Below are 21701 nucleotides of genomic sequence, written 5' to 3'. Positions count from 1 at the left end.
TCCTCACATCCCCATGGAGAGGGCATTCCTATCGAAGCTGCATTCCTTCAGGCCAGTTCTGCACCAGAAGTAACACAGATGTCACAGACTGCAGGAGCTTCAAATAATGTGAGCAAACAAACCTTAATAAGAGAAGCACCAAGTCAGAGCTGCCCCAAGCAGTGACTGCACCATCTACATAAACCTGATGTGATGTGCAGAGCAGTTTTATTAAATATTGACAGTTATTAAATGTCTCTGTTGGAAGATTTGCTCCAAAAGCCAATGTTGCTTTTCATTTTGAACTTTGATGAACTGTCTCAATTTCGACTCCCACATCTGCTGAACTGCAATTGACTGCAGCTGATGCTTTGGAGGGGTGGAGGGCAATCAATCAGGAGATGTCACGGGAGAGGTCACACTGAGGAGGATGCACCCCGGCCGGTGTGTAGCCGAGGGCTGGTGGGACCAGGCAGTGCCCAAACAAAGGGAAATGCTGGGGGCTTCTGCTGCTGAAGTGTCAGGAAAATTAATTTTGTTTGTTCTGTAACTGTATTTTCAGCTGGGAGCCATTGCTGTCAGACTGTGAGCCATGGCTGGGAAATGCAGGGACATACCAGGTGTGTTTTCCTCAGGCCTTGGGAAAACTGGCATTTGGTAGTTACCAAACTCCTGCCAGAGATGTGAGCTTTCCTCTGTCTGCTCTACTCCAGGTTAAAAACAGGTATCGGACTGCAACTGTGGCTCAGGAGCTCAGAAGCAGCAGCTGGAGTGCAATTCCCCAACACCCCAGGAGACCTAAACCCAAACAGAGTCAGGGGCTTGCTGAAGGCAGGCTGTTAGTGGGGGGCTGCAGCAGCACCCAGTTTGTGCATCTTGTTCTCGTAACGTGATCACACTCTGAATATAGAAAGTTTCCTTAGTTTCCCATGGGATACTGGTCACTTTCTGAAGCAAACTCACACAAGAAGAAGGCACACAGGGGTTTGGCTGCCCAGGGACGCACCACGGTGGCCCAGGGCTCTGCCACACCTTGTTGTCTCTAAGGCAGATACCAAACCCCTTCAGTCTGTCCCACCTCTGTGTCGGATTTACCACATTGTGCCCACCGTGGCACTGCCTTTCAGGAGCTGCCAGGACACGCAGAGCAGCAGCAGGTATTCACCAGCCCACCCGTGAATGCCGTGGGTGTTCGTGCCAGTGTTCTACTGAGCAGTTTCTGACAAGGAGAATATTCCCAGTAAGCAGCACCTGACATGTGCAGGCTGAGCTGGGACAGGCTGTGCTGGACGGCGCAGCTCATCCATCTCCATGGGCCCCACTTACTTCAAAATTCAAGGGAGCTTTTCTGCCCCTCCTGACCCCCGTGGCATCAACCACAGCTGACAACAGGACCCGAGACTGTTTGGACAAACAGCCTGAAGTAATGTACCACTCCCTGTCTCTGGCACTGACAGTTCAGTAGTCACCAGGCACAGACATTCCTGCAACCTCTTGGACCCAAAACATCACCATTGTGGTTTTAACCTGCTCCCCAAAAGGTGTGGGGCCAGGATGCAGGGCAAGCTGGTCCTCTTGCGGACAGGCAGAGGCGTGTGAGGGTGGGTGGCCATAGGGACTGGAGCCTGGCACACCATGGGGAGAAGGAGACAGGGTGGTAGGGCAGATCCAAGCCCAGGTGGGTCTCCACACTCCCTTTTTTGTGCTCTTTTAGCCCAAGGGGCCCCATGGCGCCGCACTCACACTTGGCATGGCGGTCGCAGAGGGCAGCGGTGCGCATGTCACACAGCCGGATAGTGCCTTTGCTGCTGCTGTACACGAAGGTGTTGCAGTGGTGTGGGTGGAACTCTGCGGCCGTGATCACCTCCGTCAGCTCCTCCATGTTGGCTGGTTTGATGTCCACGATGTCTGGCAGGGCGAGTCAAGGAGCCCACACGGCCCAGCCCAAACCCCACTGCCCGCCATGGGGTTTCCTCCCAACCCCACTCCTACTGATGTCTCTGGAACAGGATCTCCAGGTGTTCCTGGGGGGAAGCACCATTCTGGGGCAAAACTGCAGCCCAGAGTGGGACCAGCCCACACCAGTGTGGTGCAAAGCCAATACATTTTCTGGTCAGCTGGGAACCCCAGGTCTGGTGCCACAGCCAGGAGACCCCTCTGCAGGGCAGGAGACTTGATCTGCCCATCCATCCCAGGCCAGAGTAAATATCTTTTATTGCAGTGTCGGGGCACAAAACCCAGGGCACACCAATCAACAGAAAACCCCCTCTAAGTCCCTCAGGCTATCTGAACTCCCTGAGGTTTGACCCAGATTCAGTACTCCTCACCCTCATCCTTGAAAAAAGCAGGCACTGCAGCCCTACTTGCCCACACCCACTCTGAGCTCCCACAGCCACACGCCTGTGACTGCTGAAATCCTCTCCAGCTGCCTAAACCATGCCCCAGGGATTTCTCTGCAGGAAACACCATATAAATATCACTGATGATTAGTGCCCCATGTTATTATTTCCGATGTGGCTGTTACAAGGGTGACTGGCATGACCTCATTTGTATGGCGGTGACTGGCAGCCTGTCACCTGCTGCAGGGTATAATGGGGACCACACCATTAGTGTTTCCATCTTCCCCAAGGCATCTGTCTCCTCCATCACCTGCGGATCCCCTTCCCTCCACCCACCCCACCAGACCCTGCAGGCGAATTCAGAAGCATGTCCCCCACATGGCAGGTGACAGCTGGATGTGCTCACCAGACACAGCCCAGCATCCCGCCAGCAGCACAGGCAGAGATGGGAGGGCAGTGCCTTGGCAATGAGCCTGGGACTGGGGACCTTTGGGCTCTCTGCATTCAGGTGCACAGCAGGCAGCATTCTTTCATACTCCTAAGGCCCTGCCAGCCTTGCAGAGGGTGAAGCCCCTGTACTGAGACCTGCAACCAGGTGCAGAGCCAAGCGAGCCACTGTGCCACCCAGTCACCATCCCTGCAGACACGGGCATGGCCCTGGCCCTCACCAGGACCCAGGGCTGTCCCCAGGGCTGTGTGCACCAAAGGATACTAAAACTTTGATTTGTGATTTCAAAATTCCACAGGTTTATCCTCAGGTCATCCGCTGACATGTAGGTCTCGTAGTCGCTGTTGACGGAGATGGAGTTGATGTGGTAGGTGTGTGCATTGGCAAACACCCTTCGGGGAGTGGCCTCCACCATCAGGTCCATGGGCCGGAGCACGGGCACCTGTGGGATGGGGAGCAGAGCATCAGCACCAAGGGACAGGGTCCAGACATTCCCGCCAGACCACTCCAGCACCCAACATGGGGACACACGCCCATGGTGTTCTGCCAGTGCTCCATCCCACCTGCCTAACAGGCTCTCTCCAGGAAAACCTAACGCCTTCCCAAGGGTATGACAGAAGGGCAAGCAGAACCAAGTGCCTTCCAAGAGAGGCTCCAGGATGGTTAGAGCACAGGGAAGCAGTGAGAGGTCAGTTAACCAGGCTCTGATCGAACTGCAGCAACTGCTCCAGCTTTCAAACAAAAAAAAAAAACCAACTAAAAAAACACTTCCACCTCGTTTTATCACTGTTACCTGAGATCTGTTTCTGGATCATTCCCGGAGCATTTCTAACAGAAATACATTTATTGTGAGAGTAAGGTCAGTCAAACTGTTCTTTTAAGCCTTTTTGCATTTGCCTCATAGCAAACTGACAGAGGTAAGAGATGAGAAGGGACAGAGCAAAGGATGCACAGGCCCAGGCAGAGGGAAGGACGAAGGACAGAGCGGCCTTTAGATGAATCAGCACAACCCAGAGGGGATGGGGAGATTCAAGCAGGGTCAGTAATAACTTCGGACACAATGCTCTGAAGGAAACTTAATACACCAGGAATGTGTCAGTCTGTGCTCCCAGTTGCCAGTGAGCTGTTCCCTCCAGCTACTTCATTACTTTTATTATCTGTGTGCTGCCTGAAGAGATTTCCCATGGCTGCAGAGGTGGGGATGGGAGTGACAAGCCAGCTCGAGTGACATGAGAGCACTGGCGCTGCCAGCTCAGAGCCTGAGCCTAATGTGACAAGCCTGCCTGCTAATTCCACCTGACACAGCCAATGATGCATCGTTTGCGCTGACGGACTCTGCTCAGCCAGCTGGGGATGGGGCACAGAGGCTTCAGGACTGCAGGGACCGGCTGTCAGTCCAACTGTCGGGAACACAACGGTTGTACAAAGAGAAGGGTTCAGTTGCTACACCGGGCCTGGCCAGACATGAAACAAGCACAGAGAAGGGTTGGGCAGGGGATTCTGCTCAGTGAGATGACTGTACGACCCAGCACAGCTTGGGGTCAGACCTTAGGCTGGTTCCCATCCCTGACATGGGCAATTCAGCACTCATCCCAGCACCATGGGCTCCTGCAGCTCCCAGTGACCCAGCACACTCCTACATGGCAGCCACTCACAACCACAGTGGCAGGATAAACTCTTCAGCCAAGAACATTCTCCACATGTTACTTCAGAGCCAAATCCTGGGGAGATTTATTTTGTCTGGGACTTGGCATGTCCCCAGATAAAACCCCACAAGAGTGACAAACCTGGTCATCTGTGAGTAGTTTTTTAAGGCAGGGACTTTTATCTGCTACAGTGGGAAGAATCTGCACTGAAATATGGAAACCAGTGCGCCCACGTGCTGCAAGCTTTTGCTTAAGGGTATCAGCAACGAGGATTTAACCCAGAAAGCACTGACACTTTGAGGCAGGAGTAGTCAGGAATGTGCCAGGAGCACACATTGGTTTGGGAAGCTCATCCCTCAACAGTGGGATCCTGCAGCACAGGGAACCCTGGCTCAGGAGAGCCAAGGGGATCAGCTGCCCAGCCCTCAGCTACAGTGGAGACAGAACATCAACAAATGGGGCAACGTGACAGAAACTGGAACTGGGTCTTTTGGTTTGATGCAGGCACAGGCCAAGTCAGTGTCTGCCCAACGCACCTGACTTCATCAGCAGTGTCATGGCAATCCTCCACAGCAGAGACCTCCTCACACATCCCTGCTCCAGCTCTGAGGCCCACCTCAGGGCAGGCTCTGGTGTCACACACACCCATTATTAAAGGGTAATTCAGTGTAACAAAGCGCATCAAGTACACAGAAAGACTGTCAAATAAAATAAAGCACTAATAAATTCAATTACTTTCTGCTTGCAGGAAAGGGGGAAATACCAGTCATTTTTAATTTAAAACAAAATATGTCTTAATTTTTCTTCCTGCCTTTAGCAGGCACCCCCTGCAGAAGAGACATCTCACTCACTCCAAGCACACATGGCACTTGACTCCTCTCCCCATGTCTGGTGAAGGCTTCTCCTGTCCTGAGTTAACGAGACACTAACCCTCCCTTGAGCTGTAAAACTTATTTTCTTGGTGGTTGGGGTGGAGGAAGCTGGTGTGCCCCTCCCCTTCCCACCACTGATACTGTGCATTCTCCTGCCACCTCCAGCCCTGAGCAAAGGATCACAGCACTGGGGATGTGGTGTCAGTAATTGCCCCCGTTCCCATCAGGCTTCCCCTTTCATTGTCTGTCATGTCGACTGACTCTCTGTGGAGCAGCTCTGCGTGGCCAAGTTCTCCATGTCATTCACAACACCGTGATGGATGTAGCCTGTGGAGCCACAAAAATTCAGTGTTTCTCAAGAACGCCTCATCCTTTGCCCAGAGGTGCCACGTGGCAGCAGCGTTAGCAAAACACAGGTCAATATACAAAGGGAAAAGATCAAGGGCTCAGCTCTCAGGACAGTGAAGTCAGAAACCTCCCAAAGCCCATGGTCAATGTGTGGCAGGTTTGAGCTGTCCCTTACTGGGGGTCAGGCAGGTACATGGAACTTCCACACAGCCCATGGTGGGATGGGACCTACACACAAAGGGAAATCAATGTTGGGAATCCTCATGGGAGATGTCAGAGGCTAGGAATTCCCAAAGGGTGTCAATATGACATGACTGACTGCAGTGGGACCACCTATTCATTTCTGTGAAATGAGCAGGGGGTTATGTTGCTGGTTATCTCCATGGAAACCCTCTGGGCCCAATGGACCACGCCAGACTTACACTGAGACCCCAACCGAGGATGAGCGAGAGCAGTGGCCATAAAAAATCTCAATAAATAATCCATTAGATGTTTACGCAATCCCCATCTTGTCAAGCCTTGGCACCAGCTGCAGCCATAGCTCTGTGGTTACATCCCAGGTGCAGTTCTCCCTGCAACCGCTGACAGACACGGCCATGCTGTGAACTGGGGATGGGAAGAGCTTTCCTTGCTCCTGCATTTACAGCAGGACACACATCCCTCTCTGGTGAGAGCTGAGGGGGTTGGTGCCAAGCCACATCAGCAGCAGTGCCAAGCTAGTACAGTGGCATTGCCAGGCCGGCATGGTGGCAGTGCCAAGCTAGCACAGTGGCAGTGCCAGGCCAGCATGGTGGCAGTGCCAAGCTAGCACAGTGGCAGTGCCAGGCCAGTACAGCAGCAGTGCCAGGCCAGCACAGTGGTGGTGCCAGATCAGCACACTGGCAATGCCAGATCAGTGCAGCAGTGATGCCAGGCCAGCACAGTGGCGGTGCCGGATCAGCACGCTGGCAATGCCAGATGAGCACAGCAGCCATGCCAGCCCAGCACAACGCACGACTACACAGCCCCACCCTCCCAGCCCACCTCCCTGCTCAGCACCAGCACGGTGGGTGCCCAGCTTGCTCCACAGCCTCGCGCATGATTTGGACAAGTGGGATTAGTCAAACTGAAGCCTGGATTGACCCCAGCCTTGGGTCTGCAAGAAAGAAACTGTAATCTCGTCCCTGGCAGACCAGGGAGCAGAGTGAGTGCTCAGGGATAAATCTGGTGAGTTCTGCACTTGCCCCAGAGGCTGAGCTCCTCCAGCAGCTGAGCTCCTCCAGGCACACTCCCTGTTCACTTCCTACCTTCATAAGGTGCGTTCTGTGACCCATGTCACCTCCAGATTAATATTTTGCAGATGAAATGAGCATCAAACACTATTTTCATGGCAGACTGACAATTTCACACTCCTCAGGATTTTGTCAGATTGGACCTGACCCATGATATGTGGAAGGGACTTTCCTGAGGGAGGACCAAAGCAAACACATCCTCTCTTTAAAAAGGTTTAAGTCCTAAATAACACTGTGTTAATTATTTCCTGCATATATCCCATGGCACAGGTATGGCTGGCAGCACTCAGGAGCACACCCAGGCTGTTACACGAGGCTGAAGGGCTGCAGCTATTAGACCTGGGGCGATTCAAATCAGCAGAGCTCTTCTAATGACAGCAGACACTACATTTCACAGCCTGAGCAGAGTTAAATATTCCTTTTGCACTATGTGGGTTAGAAATTCCTCAGAGGATGATGCTCATCAAGCTCATTTAAACCATTAAGCCAAAAGGGTGAGAAATGATTGCAGCAAGGTGGGTTTAAAACCTTTTTTTGCTTGTCTATGGTAGAAAATTAAGCCGTGGATGGATGTGGCTTTAGTCCAAAGCACGAGCATCACAGGACAATTACACATCAGAGATACACCAAAGCTGCTGCAAAACGGTTACAGCTATGTAAATATCTGTCTAAGTAAAACCATCAAAACATTAGATCAAACGGGGCTGGCAGAAGACTCCTCAATCCTCTGTCCTCAGGGACTGCAGGCACTGCACAGCAGATACCAGTAACTACAACACCGAGCACTTACAGCATGTTTTACTTCCAGGTGCCGTGGTGAAGCAGGAGCCACTCGCTCCCACGGGGCTGCTCACCGGGAGCAGGAATGGCAGCTCTTGATCCCAGTGCACCAGCAGACACCAAACAGCAACTGCTCCAGCCTGACAGCACTGAGCTGCTACCAGGAGTGAATGGGCTGAGAGTAAAACAAAGGCTGGAACTTTCAAGGCAGAGAGTGGACTCTCCAATAGTGTCCAGTTCTCTGGTATTTCAGGATGCCTTTCTACAGGGGAAAAAGAAATCTCAGGGTCTTCCCAGTGTGTAACACCCTGGGGTAACACCCTTAACACTGCAACTTTCCCAAAGCCTGCTTCCCACCCAGCTGAGGGCTGACAGAACCAGCTCTGACAGCTGGATGCCTAGCAAATGTCTCCAATGGGCTGCCACGCCTGTTAGGCTGAAAATGCTGCCTGAATTGTAACAGTAGATAGACATCTACGTGAAATAAATGGTCTCTTGCTCTGTCAAGAAAAATGCTGCCAGACATCAGGAGCAACCCTGTGCAGAGACAAGAATTAAACTCCTGTCTGAGGTTCTCAATTGCTTCATCCACAATGGAAAAGGGAGCCAAGCCACAAAGTCAGGCAAAGGTAATCATAGCAACAATTTTATATGTACACATATAAACCCCACAAGTACTCACAATGCAAATTCTAACAGGATGTTAACAAACAACAAGCTGGTCTGGTTAAAGTCACGACCAGGAGTTCTGGGCCCCTCAGTTCAGGAATGATATTGAGGTGCTGGAGCAGGTCTAGAAAAGAGTGATGGGGCTGGTGAAGGGACTTGAGCACAAGTCCTATGAGGAGAGGCTGAGGGAGCTGGGGCTGTTTAGTCTGGAGGAGGCTTAGGGGTGACCTCATCACTCTCTACAACTACCTGAAAGGGGGTTGTAGCCAGGTGGGGGTTGGTCTCTTCTCCCAGGCAACCCACAGCAGGACAAGAAGGCATGGGCTTAAGCTCTGCCGGGGGAGGTTTAGGTTAGATACTAGAAAGAAATTCTTTACAGAGAGAGTAATTAGCCATTGGAATGGTCTGCCCAGAGAGGCGGTGGATTCTCCATCCCTGGAGGTTTTTAAGATGAGACTGGATGTGGCTCTTAAGGCCATGATCTGGTAATCACAGTGGTGTTGGATCAAGGGTTGGACTTGATGATCCTGGAGGTCTCTTCCAACCCAATTCCTTCTATGATTCTATGAAAACTCATTTAGAGAAGTACTGCTCCCACAGCGGCACCTGCACGTGTGAATGCTCCAGGATGAGAGGGCTCATGCCCTGTCTCCTCGCCAGGATAGGCATGGCCTGTGAGGCAGCACAGAGGCACTAAGGCACCAGGGTACCCAACAAAGCACAGAACGTGGCACTGGCAGCACACCTGCCCTGAGTCAGCACTGCTCATGGCAGCTCCTACCTCTGCTCCCATGCCCATGCACCACCCAAAGCACTGGCCTCCCAAACAAAGATGCTCTCCCACATCAACTGATCACAGCAGGATGGAGTGGCAGGTACCACGGCACACTGGTGACACTGGTAGCAACTTTCATCCAAGCCCCTGCGGTAAAAAGCTCCTTGACAGCCATGGTACCCCACACTCACCCGTAGCATGGTGATCATGGAGGGGTCTCGGAGACGGCCATCCTCATCCTTGAGGTTGTATCCCTCTGGTCTCTTGTCCCGCTCGCTGACCTTCCACAGCTTCACAGTCTTATCTGGGGGAGGAGAGAGGGGAGTGTCACAGTGGCTGCTCCCCCGAGCTGCCCACTCATGGACACACCAAGGCCATGCCAGCTGGAAAAATCTGCTGTGTCCCCTGATGCCACATGCTGGAAGTGGTGACAGATGTACCTGTCCCCACAGAAAGCTGCTGGTGTGCAGCCCTGCAGAGGAGCAGAGACATGTGGGGCACGCAACACACCTCAATGGACACGACAGGGTGACTGCAGAGTCATCTTGATGATCCCCACCCAGAACTGTGAAGAGCCCAGCACTCATCAGGGACCAAAGGCAGCTTCAAGCCCTCCACAGCTCCCTGTCCCCTCCCAGCATACCATCCCACTGTGCCACAGAGTCCCTGGGGAAGGAATCTCAAGAACATGTGGGGTTATTCTGAATAATGGTGTTTTCTTTGCTCCCTCCTGGCAGGGACTCCATCTATAGTTTGTCATCACTTCCACCAGGTTTCAAACACAACCCCATCATCCATCTTCATTTTCTCCCTTACATGGCAACTCCCATGGAACACCATTAATTTTGTTTTTATTAACCTGCTCTACTTCATGGGGCTCAATACAAAATGTTAGTGTAACAGTAAGAACAAAAAGAAACACCATAACACAGGAATATTTCCAAAAGAATCATTTTGATAACCTGACTGCATGTGAAACACCATCCCAAATGGAAGGGTAATATCCCTGTTAATCAAAAAACTTTTAAAAAACTCAATTAACAGAACATTATGCTGTATAATTAATCTTAATTGCATTTCAATAATTCTCCCCCCAAATGAGTTTAATAAGTTTTTGAATTTTAATACAGTGATCAATACAGTCAATTCTATAACACAAAGTAAGTTGGTTATGGAAGATGATTAGACCCCTCCTTTTCCCCTGAAGTAATTAAGTCACATCCATCTTAAGGTCCCATTTATCCCAAGTAATATTCCTGGATCCTCACGATATTTATCAGAACATAACATGGAACTGCTAAGCTGAACACAACCGCAAATTGAAACAAATCAGCTGCAGTTGTTTTTTTTTAAATACTTCCCATGACCCAAAGAATAAAAATAAAAGTTAGTAGCAGAGAAGTCTCCTTCCCTCCATCCCTCCTCTCTCAGGGAAGGGCTGTCACATCAATGTCAATGCACCTTGTGCACAGGGATCGAGTTCTGCCAGACCCATTCCCCAAAGACACCTGTGTTTTCCCAAAGACACTGCACAGAGAAGACTTTGCCTGGTGGTGGGAGCCCAGGGACATGAGGTGGCAGGACAGCATTGTCAAAGCAGCCCAGCCCGGGCACTCGTGGCTATGGACACCTACCATTGGTGGAGAGCAGGAAATAGGCTGCGTTCTGCTGTGGCAGCCATCGGATCTTATTGATCTTCTCCTCGATCTCCAGGCTTTTCAGGTAATCGAACTCTGGCTCATGGCTCTGGAAGGTGCTGTAGACATTGTACTCTCCCCTGCGGTGGGGCTGGTTCTTGCTCTGCAGAGGGAGAGGTACAAGCTAAAGGTGTTTGTAGGTTGCTTGGGGCATTCTGGGGTTTGTGAAGTGATATGAGAGCAGAGTGAATACCCTGGGACAGCCTCTTGTGGCACCCAGGGCTCCTGGTGTGCTCAGCGGGAACAGAGTGGGAACTGAGCAGGAAAGAGAGGGGACAGGGGAGGAATGGAGAAGGAATGAAGCAGGAACAGAGTGGATGTGGAGAGGGAACAGAACGGGAACACAGCGGGAATGGAGAAGAAATGGGAGAGGGAATGGAGTGGAAACAGAGAGGGAATGGAGGGAGTGTAGCAGGAATGGATCCCACCCCACTGGCCATCCTCAGTGAATGGGTGGGACGAAGTGCCAGCTCCTGCTGGGTGCCAGACCCACCACAGAGGAGCCACCGGCAACAGCCACTGGTATGGGATGGGCAGCACTTGTCCCACGGGTCCATGGATATAGTGCAAGGATAACATAGGAAGGAGCAGGGCACAGTCCCTGTGGGAACTGACACTGCCTGCCCCAGTTCAGGGCTTGGAAGACACTGTGTATCTGCAAACACCAAAAATGAACCAACAGCACCAGGCTCCAAACAGGGCTGGGGTAATTAAATAAAAATACTGTGGAGATGAAGTTCCCACGTACAAATACAGCATTTAGGTGAGTGAAGCCCCAGGTGTCCACTGGAGCAGGAGCTGAGCAGATACACCTGGAGTGATGCTGGAGGCTTAAGGTTAAAGAAAAGCAGTAGAATAATGAAATGAGAGGAAAAGGAGAAATGAAATAGTGATGGAAATGCTGATGAAGGGTCTACATATGTAACCTTTAATGACGGGGATCTCTCTAGAGTATGTAGAAATAATGTTGAGGCTTTAACTTTGAGAAAAATTTAAAACTGTCATTGGACTGTGACATGTCTCATGGCCAGGTCTGACTCATCCTTTCCAGAGCAGGGAAGGACAGATCCCACTGGCTCAGGCTGGCCCAGAGCAGCAAACCAGGATGGCTTTGGAAATAATAAGGACTTCCAGGTGGTGGGAGCCAGCACAGCTCCTCCAGCCAGGCTGGCAGGGTGAACATCCACAGCAGGCCATGCGGGGGCCTGAGGGCTAAGCACACACCACCCCAGCAGGCATGACCTCCAGCTTCCAACAAAGTGCTTACTAATAATTTGCCCAAAACTGGGCAAAGTTTTGAAAGGGAAATGCAATTGTTGCATCCATCTACACTTCACAGAATTTTGGTGGTGTAAGGAGGTTCTTGGGGTGGTGAGAGCTCTGAGATGGGTTCTCATCTCATGCTCAGACATGGTGCTTGATCCCCATTACACCTGGCGCAGGAGGATGCAGGAAATGTGAATTTCGGAGGGTGTTTGACAGGAGGAAATATGGCCCTGCTGATGTTAATAATGGCTTTTCAGTTCAGAGTCTGCCAGGAGAGCCCTGAGGTTACGAGTGACACAGGCGGATTAGGAAACAGCAGGACGCTTTGCTTAAAAGGATAAAATGGGCATTTTGCATTCAGTGGCACTTACCTCCTGCTCACGCTGAAATATTACAACCCGCCCCCCCTTGTCCCCTGTTGCCAGTAACTCTCCAGTGTGGTTGAACTCGACTGTGGAGATGATGTCAGCTGGGAAGGAGAAGACAAAGACAATTTAAGTAACTGCAGTTTGGCTTTTGCAGGCATCCAGAAAGCAACATTCCCCATGCAGCTACACACCCTGTCAGTGCTCGCCCTGTGGCATCTCCACAAATCCCTGTTTTTCTATTGTCTCTAACAACTAAACAGACACAGCGTTTTGGAAGTGTGCTATTGCGAGTCCAGACCTGCGGAGTGTTCCTGCCCCCATGCCCCAGTGTGCACCCCAACACTGGATCCAGGGGGATTTCCAGGCACTGTCTATGTGCTTAAATGCAGCTTGAGAAAAGCTGGAAGGATGGGCACAGAGCTGGGTGGCGTGGCATGGCACAGCATGGCATAGCATGGCATGGCACACTCCCTTTGTGCCCTGGGGAGTCTCCTCACAACTTCAGGTGACACGATCGATTCCTGGGACCTGGGGAGAGCTTGGTGCCACCAGTGCCCCAGCACCTTATCCTGCACCTGCCACCACGCCTGGGTGACAGGCAGGTCTCACTTCCACCTGATCCTTCTGCCACCATCTGCCTGGGGTGGTGGTTTGCCTTTGCCCTCAGAGGGCACAGATCAATGAAAACACCTTTGCCTTCTGCCTTTGAGCTTGCCAGGCAGAGCAGCCCAGGTGACCACATCCACACTGCTGCTCTCCTCTGCCTGTTGTAGAATCTCCCATCACCTTCCAAGGTAAATGGAAGTGATGCCTTTCAGCCTTCCATCAGACCAAAAGCCACGGTGCTCACACTGCTCCCCTTCCCCACAAACCAAGGTGCTATCTCTCCAAGCAGCTCTGCGGCTGGAGAAGCGAGGGGACCCGTAACTGCAAACGCTTTAATCTGCAGTGTTTACCCTTGAGGCAACGTGGACAGGAGCTGCTAATGATCGGATTTATTGGGCCTATTTTTAGAAGAATGTCAGAGGTTAATTCCACAGCAATTACTGCCCAACTGGTGCTCACCCACTGCCTGGGGAGCTGCACTCCGCCAGCATGAAGACAGCGAACAGGAAGAACAACTGCAGCGGCACAGCCCCAACACTGAGTGCAGGATGGATTCTGTGACGAGCAGCGTTTGGCCATGACAGCCGCCAGCTCACTCCTGCCATTTGCATTCTCCATCCCTTTCATTTCTAAAGCACCAGGACTGACAGGGCTGCACAGATCAGGACTGCAGCCCTGCAGCTCTGGAAGGGGCAGACCCCAGAGCTGGCACAGCACCCATACTGAGAACACCACTGAGGGTCTGTCTTCCTGGACGCCAGCAGAGACAGCACCCACCAAACACACACCCCACGCTGTGGCAGCACTCAGGCAAGGCAGCTCAGAGCCTCATCACACAGTCATGGGCTCCCCCAGAACAACAACTCTCTGCCCCAGACACCATCTCAGCAAGTGACTCCAGGCAGATTTTGGAGTTAAAGAGCCACCCTGTCCCAGTGGTGTAGGACGCTCACTGGCATATGCAGCTGCTCATGGGCACACACCAGTGCTCACCACACACACCAGTGTTCACCACACACACCAGTGCTCACCATACACTCCAGTGCACACCACACACACCAGTGCTCACCACATACTCCACTGCTCACCACACGCAACGGTGCTCACCAGTGCACACCTCTGCTCACCAAACACACCACTGCTCACCAGCAAACACCACTGCTTACCACACACACCAGCACTCACAAGCACTCACAAGCACACACCTGCACTCACAGGCACACACAGCTGGACTGGTTGGAACAGCAGCACTGGAGAACTCCAAGGTAAAGCACTTTGATCCCTCATGTGGAACCCATGTGTCTCAGACTGTTGTGGCAGGCACATAGTGCCAGGAAGGGTTTAACCATCTGCTGCTAATGCTCAGGAAGGCTGAGGAGCACCACTGAGGGGCTGAGCTCTGCTTCAGCTCACACCCGTGGGGTGGACTGCAGCCTGGCACTGGCAGCATCTGGCAGGGATGTCAGTCGGTTTGGGTTAAAGTTATGGAATGGATCCTGAACTTCTTCAGATCACGTGCTCTTCTCTCTTGTTTGGGTAAGAACTATTGGTTAAGTATCATTCCCATTTTGCTAAGTCCCACAAGCAATGCATTCAATGAGTACCTCCCAAGGGCCAGGACAGGCATTTTTAACACCTGTTAGAGGTTGTAGAGGGACACTGGGACAGGGCAAATCCCATCTGTGCTCTTGGAACCTGCCTGCCTCACTAGAGGATGTGACAGACATCCAGAACCAGAACTCAACCCGCAATTTTGTGGAATGGCTGTTGGGTCTAACTCACACGAGAACAAACACACCCCTGGGAAGATAAGCCAAAGCCATCCCCTGTTCCCACAGCAACTGCAGCCACAGCTACCGACAGGTGCTACAGCAAGTCAGACACCTTCAAGCACTGAAACCCAGTGTTTGGCACCAAGTCTGGCTCAGCAGCTTCAGCTCAGCCCCAGGAATGTTTTCATTCCTGTTGCAGGACCCCACCCCACTGAGTGCTGCTGCAACATCGTGGGTCAAGCCCAGTGCCACCAAGGTGTCACATGGAGAACACGCTGGGCATGGGCTTGGAACAGCAACTCCAGCAGCAGCTGAGGGAGTCAGTGGCCATGGTCAGGCAGTGTTAACTCACACCCTGCACTGAGATGTGCTTCTGCCTTCTAAAACTACTCAGTTGAAAATGTACCTGTTTTGCACTATTTAATCCTCTCCTTTGCCACCTGCCGGTTTTAGGTCATACCCTTTTCAATGAATTAAAAATAACTTTCTCTGCTGTAGTGAGACATTTTTCAGACATGACCTAATGCATCACCCCGTCAGCAGGGCTGTGGTCTGAGACACCAGGGCAGGGCATCACAGGGACCCTTGTGCCACCCCAGTCCAGCCACCCATTTACACTGCACCTGCAGGCAGAGTGCTGCAGGTGCACATACCCTCCTGGATCTCCTGTTTACTCATGTCCATTGTCAGCACTTCAGATAAGGATAACAACAGAGCCTGGTTAACAACACCTTTTATGCCTTAAAAAATACCCTAGATATTAAAAAAACCCTCTTGTGAGCAGAAGTATCCAACCCAAGCCCACCACAGTCAACAGGTGCATCATATTCCCTGGCACCCTGGGGACCAGGGGCTGGCTCTTGTCCCCAGTGTCTCTAGGCAGTAACAGCAGCATAGCATGGCACAGGAGGACATCCTGAGGGGAAATGGAGGAGTCCTACGGAGGTTACAGCTCAGGAGCACAAAGTAACACCACCTCCTTCCCAAAGGTGTCTCTGGACAAATCTGGGCCCCTGCAGCACGGGCAGTCAGTCACGGCTGCTGCCTGTACATCCCACCCACTGCCCTCAAGAGACATGACAGGGTGATTATTAATTAAAATGCACACGTATTCGCACTGAGATGATCAATAATTTATGCCCATTTCTCCCAAGGTTCCTTCAGCAGTTTTTTGACAACAGAAAGCAAAAAACCTTCCCCCTTTTTTGCTTTTTCATTTCCTTCATCACCTCCTACTCGCTCAGTGCCCTGAATGCGGGAATTTAAAGCAAACAGTTTCCATGGAGACCCAGCCCCGCCGTCCTCCCTACCCTCCCATCCTCCCTTCCCTCAGCATCGCTGCATCTTCACGCTCTCGTGCTAAAAATATCGAAGACGGGATTTGATTTCCGCCGTAGCGATACAGTTTTATCAGAAAAATAGGAAATTTACAATACACCCCCCTCCCCCTCTCCCATCGTGGAGAAAGGCATGCTCTCCACCAGAAGTGGGGAATGACTGATATTAAATAAAAGTGACATAAACCAGGGAAGCTTGTGTCAGTGCTGAGACCTGGATCCCTGAAGCAGCCTGATCTGCAGCAAGGAGCTGCCCATACAGCCACCCCTCTGCTCCAGCCCACCAGGGCAGGGGCCTGAATGCCCTGTCTCTCCTCCCAAACCACCCCAGGGACCTAATCCTTGCTCACAGGGCACTCCAGACACCTTGTACCTGCTCCCACCACATGCCACGTGCCCCAGCTTCAGCACCAGCTCCATGCAGAAGGGTCCTGGTACCACCTGTCTAGGTAGGGAGGCCATAGGACACCACTGGTGTCCCACCACCCCTGCTAAGAGCACATAGCCCTGATTGGCACAGAATGGCACCCCCGGTCCAGCCCATGAGGCCCAGGCTGCAGCAGGAGTCCATGAGGGCAGGGGCATCCCTGGACTCAAACCCACCAGGCAGAGAGGTGTCCCCCAGCCCCACCAGGGGCTCTGCCTACTCACTGCTTTTCCAGCAGGACATGTCTCCTTTGGGGTGGGTAGTGTGAGCAGGTCTGTGACAATACAGAATCGTGGAATTATTTATGTTGTTCCTTCAGCACTGCCAAGGCCACCACTAAACCATATCCCCAAGTGGCACATCTACATGTCTGTTACATGCCTCCAAGGATGGGGACTCCACCACTGCCCTGGGCAGCCTGTGCCAGGGACTGGACAGCCCTTTCAGGGAAGGAATTTTTCCCAATACCCAACTTAGACTTCCCCAGGTGCAACTTGAGCCCATTTCCTCTTGTCCTGTCCCTTGTTCCCTGGGAGGAGAGCCGGATCCCTACCTGACTCCCCCCTCCTCTAAGGGAGGTGCAAAGAGTGAGAAGGTGTCCCCTGAGAACCTTTCTTTCAGTCTGAGCCCCCCACAGCTCCTTCAGCTGCTCCTCACCAGACTTATGCTCCAGACCCTTTCCCAGCTCTATTGCTTTCCCACACCCAGACCCAGGAGCTGTCCCAGTAACACCACTGGACCAATTCCTTTCCCAAGAGGAGCTCTGCTTTTCTTGGGCAGCCCCTGGCTTCCCTCTGACCTTGGCTCCCTGCTGTGCCCCTGCCCACACAGCTCTGCCCACCAGGACCAGCACCAGGGGACAGGAAGGTGTGGAGTGGCATCAGGATCATGGCTTCGGACACCCCACTCTCTTCATTATCTGTATACGTCACTCAGTGGACAGCACTACACACAAAGCCTCCAACTGCAGATGATAATAAATCGGGAAGCACCATAAATAACAGCAAACCAGGCTGCCAAATGAAGGATTTAGATCACTCAAATCCCAGGCTATGAGTTGCCAAATCCAGTTTAATGCTGGTGTGAGATAATAACTCACCACAACCATGTCCCTCCCTCTGTTAGACCCCCGAACAGAAAGAGGGCTGTGGAGGTTTGCCGAGGGAACAGGGATGTGGCCCCCAACTGAGAGCATGACCAAGCCATGGCACCATGATTCACTCCCAGCCTGCTGCTCAGCCACCAGGGAGAAAGGAAGTGGGACACCAACAGGGTCTGTTAACAGAAAACAAAACCTACATCTGAAACCACTCAGGCGGATGAAGAAAGCACAAGGAGATCATGAAAAATTAAGGGGGCTTAGGGAGGGAGTGTCTGGTAATGGAAGAGCCAGAGTACAAGCCCACCCACAGATCCTCTGCGGGGGGCTCTATGCATCCCACTGCCTCTGCATCCCACCATCTCTGCATCCCACCATGCCGTGGAAGGTGGTAGACCCCAAGCTCAAGAGGGGGTTTCAAGGAGGTCACAAACCTTTGAGTTGCCTCTGAATAACTCTGTACAACCCTCAGCCTCCTGAGGAGGACTCCTGGGTCTGATGTTCAGTGACAGCCTGTGACTCTTACCTTACTCAGGAAATTCTGAGGCTCTGCATTTCACTTTTGGTATCGCTTGATGTCTTCCTCTCGTAAAAATAAAACATAGTGAGGCTTTCACTCTGAAAGGCATGTGCTGACAGTGATGAGGAATTCATGCCCATGGCAGGAATTCATGCCCATGCCCATGAACTTCGATGGGAGCTCTGGACATACCAATGCTCAGGCTGGAACACCACAAGGTGCTCTGAAGGAACCAGGTCCTGCTCTCGCTTCTGTCAGGTTATATTTACCCCAGCACCCCTGGCAGCTGCAGCAGAGCCAGATCCCCCATCCTCACCCCAACAGGTAGAGCAAGAGGCTCCTCCAAAGATCTGAATACAGCTTTCTTCTCTGCCCATGAAAAAGTTTCAGTGAGGAACCAAAACACAGGGACTTCAGGGCCTCGGAGGTACAGAAACAACAGCCTAAAAAGGAAGAAAGCCTGGGCAAGGCTATGGAGCTGAATGGGACAGGGAAGTGTCACCTGAGTCCCACAAGAACAGGGCAAGGTGTGATGTGCAGCATCATCTGGGGAGCCTGGGCCATCAATCCTCCCCCAAACTGTGTGGTCCATAGCAGGGGGGGTGTGAGGTGGGAGGGCAGAGGACAGCAGAGGTTAAACTGGGATCTAATTGCATGCAAAATCACATGTGATTGATCGGCATTGATTCTCCCCTGCTGAGGTGAATGATAGCCTGGGAAACAGAAATCAATTCCACTGCATTAAGCCCAGTAAGGATCTTGTAGCATCAGCAAAACGCCCTGGAACACAATTGCTCACCAACTCCACGAAGTGAAGCACAGAACAGCATGGTACAGCATGGCACAGCACAGCACAGGATGGCATAGCATGGCATGGCACCTGCACCTGCCTGCACCCTCCGTCCCAGCCAGGCCAGGGTTTGGGCAAAGGAGGGAGGACAGGGTTTGTCGAAGAACAACACTCTTGAACACCTGCAAGCCCAGGGAAAAGCTAGGCCCATCTCTCTGCCCCTCCTGAGTATTGTTTCCTGCCAGGACTGGGCTGGAGTCATTGCTCAGATCAGACTTCCCAGCGTCTTTGGGCAGGGTCAGATGCGCTGTTGTGCCTGCTCTGGGGACAGCTCCTCATCGTGATGACACGGCGCTGCAGAGCCAGCAGCAGCTGCTCCTCTTCCCCAAAATGGAATAACTCTCCTAGATTGAAGTTCTAAAAATACTGGCACATTCCAAATTTCTCTGCCCTTGTTACAGCAAAGAATAATTTTGTGCTACCAACCTAGACGAAAGAAACTTCCATTTGGCAGCTCCCCCAGTGCTGCTGCAGCATCCCCACCACAGCACCCATTTCAGGGTGCCAGTGTGCAAGAACATGAATTTACATCTCTCCACCATCCTGGCCAGGTGTAGTTCACTGGAACTGCTGGAAAGGAGAGCTCAGGAGGAAACAACATCGTGGAAGGGTTTGGCACAAAGACTCACGAGGAGCAGCAGCTCTTATGGTGTGCAGGGCAGGCCTGTGTGAGGAGTGGGGTGAGCGCTTCTCAGAGGCAAATGCACCAGCACAGACCATGTAGTAGCCTTAGGATGTGATGGGTCAGGTCATTAACAGGAGGAGAATAATAAAACAGAGAGGAAAGCGAAGAGCAGCTTTCAGGCAGAACCATAACTTAGCCCAGCTGTGGAGGCCAACAGAGCAGAGCAGAGCTGCCGTTGGCGGGGCTGCCGTGGGCCTTGGCCCCCAACCCAACCCAGCACCTGCATCTGCCCACCAGTCCTCACCGGCTCTGTGTTTGTACATGCAACACAAAACTCCTCTTTCGGCATCAAGATGCACAACTCATTAGCTCTTGGATTAATAACAGTTTTCAATGGGTCAGGCTATGAACACCTTATAGAACTGTTACACATCACACGTGTGATGGCAAAACAGCACGTTAATCAAGACAATCAGCATGGGACTGAGAATCTCCCTACCAGTGCAAATAAACCCCCACTTTGCAAGGGAGACCAACAGCTGCTTTAGAGTGTCCCAGAGCAGCCTGCTACCACGAGACCCAGAGCAGCCATGCTGGTAGCAGGAGCCAGGGGGAGGCTGCATTGCATCGCCCACTTGAGGAAAGCAAACACAGCCCTAGCTTTGTGTGGGGTAGGAGAGGTTCCCATGTGCCCAGGATGTGCCAGGACAGACCCTCTGCATGCACACCTGAGGTAACCACAACCCATACTCTGCAGAGCACAGGCGACTTCAAAGCAAACCAACTTAGAAGTGGCCAACTACTGGAATCCATCATCTGTTGTATTGGGGTTTTTTTGCTTTTTACTGTTATTTTCTTCTTTGTGCCTTTGCATGCATACACACACACATCAGGACAGCCTTCCATGACATGCTGGTGTTCCCACTGCTAGAGGCTCAGAGGATGGTGCTGGGGCAGACTTGGGCTGGCAGAGCCTGCCCTCCTGCACCGACCACTGCTGCCCACAGCCCATGCCTCCTCCAGCCCCGTGCTCTGGCTGGACGCTGCCTCGCTGCCTGTGCCGTGCTGCAGAGCTGGCTCACACTGCCAGGAGCATCCCAGGCTACTCATCCAACTGCTCTGTGCCTTGGCTCACTGCAGGATTTACACTGGGATCCCTTTGCCAAGAGGCTTAGCAGCACAGCAGACACAACCTCCTCAATATGACTGATTCAGGCTTAGGAATAGTGATGGAAAATACAAGTCCATCTGCAAAACATATTCTTAAAATAAATGAGATTCTGTAAAAAGCACCTGAGCATCAATCAAGTCCTCCACCTTTTCTATATCTTTAAAAACTCAGAGGATTTCTACAAACCTACCAGGTCTGCCCTGGGACTGTCTGGGCATTTCTCATGCATGGGGACCAACACATAAGCAACCCAAAAAACTGGTCTGGTTCCCAAATACCTCCCTAAAACCTGAGATTTCCACGGACATCGCTGGTTGCTGAAACCTGAACAGCTGATAAGGGAAGCAGGAACTCACAGATGCTAACAACACAGAGCTCTTAGTATTTACAAGATCTTTATCTTCAGAAGGAACACAAAGGTTGCTTTTCTCAAAAGGTAACACCATGGTGACCACTGCAGCACCAGCTCTGAGACCCTCAGCACGTAAGTGTGTCCTGGGGATGTTACCTTGCAAACCCAGGAAACCCTCAGACATGCACCACCCCCCGCTAGGCTGTTTTTACAGAGCTGAAGGGTCAGTGTGCAGACACCGGGATTGATGGATGGATACTTTCCAACACACTCCGTGTGCCATGCAGTCTGTCTTTCTGGTCATCTTGCTGCAGCCATCTGTTAGCTGATCAGCAAAAACTACTGACTGTTTAAAAATTTTAATTAGAAGTACCCAAATGTCAGCTAAGCGAGTAAAATTTGGAAGCAGCAAGCTTTGCTCTCACATAGAGCAGCTGTTTTCAGCTTATGACCGAATTTTGTTACCATCTTGCTCTGATGTCAT

The 21701-nt window shown here is 51.9% G+C and overlaps 1 protein-coding gene across 2 annotated transcripts in view; it reads right to left on the bottom strand.

Moving 5' to 3' along the window:
* PPP2R2B (protein phosphatase 2 regulatory subunit Bbeta) overlaps positions 1-21701 on the bottom strand; it is a 67380-nt gene that overhangs the window by 5242 nt on the left and 40437 nt on the right. For both annotated transcript variants that reach the window (XM_071569951.1, XM_071569952.1), the window contains 5 exons: positions 12462-12559; positions 10762-10927; positions 9319-9431; positions 3031-3208; positions 1723-1887 (listed from right to left, as the gene is read on the bottom strand). In XM_071569951.1, the coding sequence (XP_071426052.1) occupies positions 1723-1887; positions 3031-3208; positions 9319-9431; positions 10762-10927; positions 12462-12559 (720 nt within the window). The remainder of the gene's footprint in view (positions 1-1722; positions 1888-3030; positions 3209-9318; positions 9432-10761; positions 10928-12461; positions 12560-21701) is intronic.

The sequence above is a fragment of the Pithys albifrons genome, chromosome 15 (assembly GCF_047495875.1).
Source record: "Pithys albifrons albifrons isolate INPA30051 chromosome 15, PitAlb_v1, whole genome shotgun sequence".
Lineage (NCBI taxonomy): Eukaryota > Metazoa > Chordata > Aves > Passeriformes > Thamnophilidae > Pithys > Pithys albifrons.
This window is presented reverse-complemented; position numbering and strand designations above follow the sequence as displayed.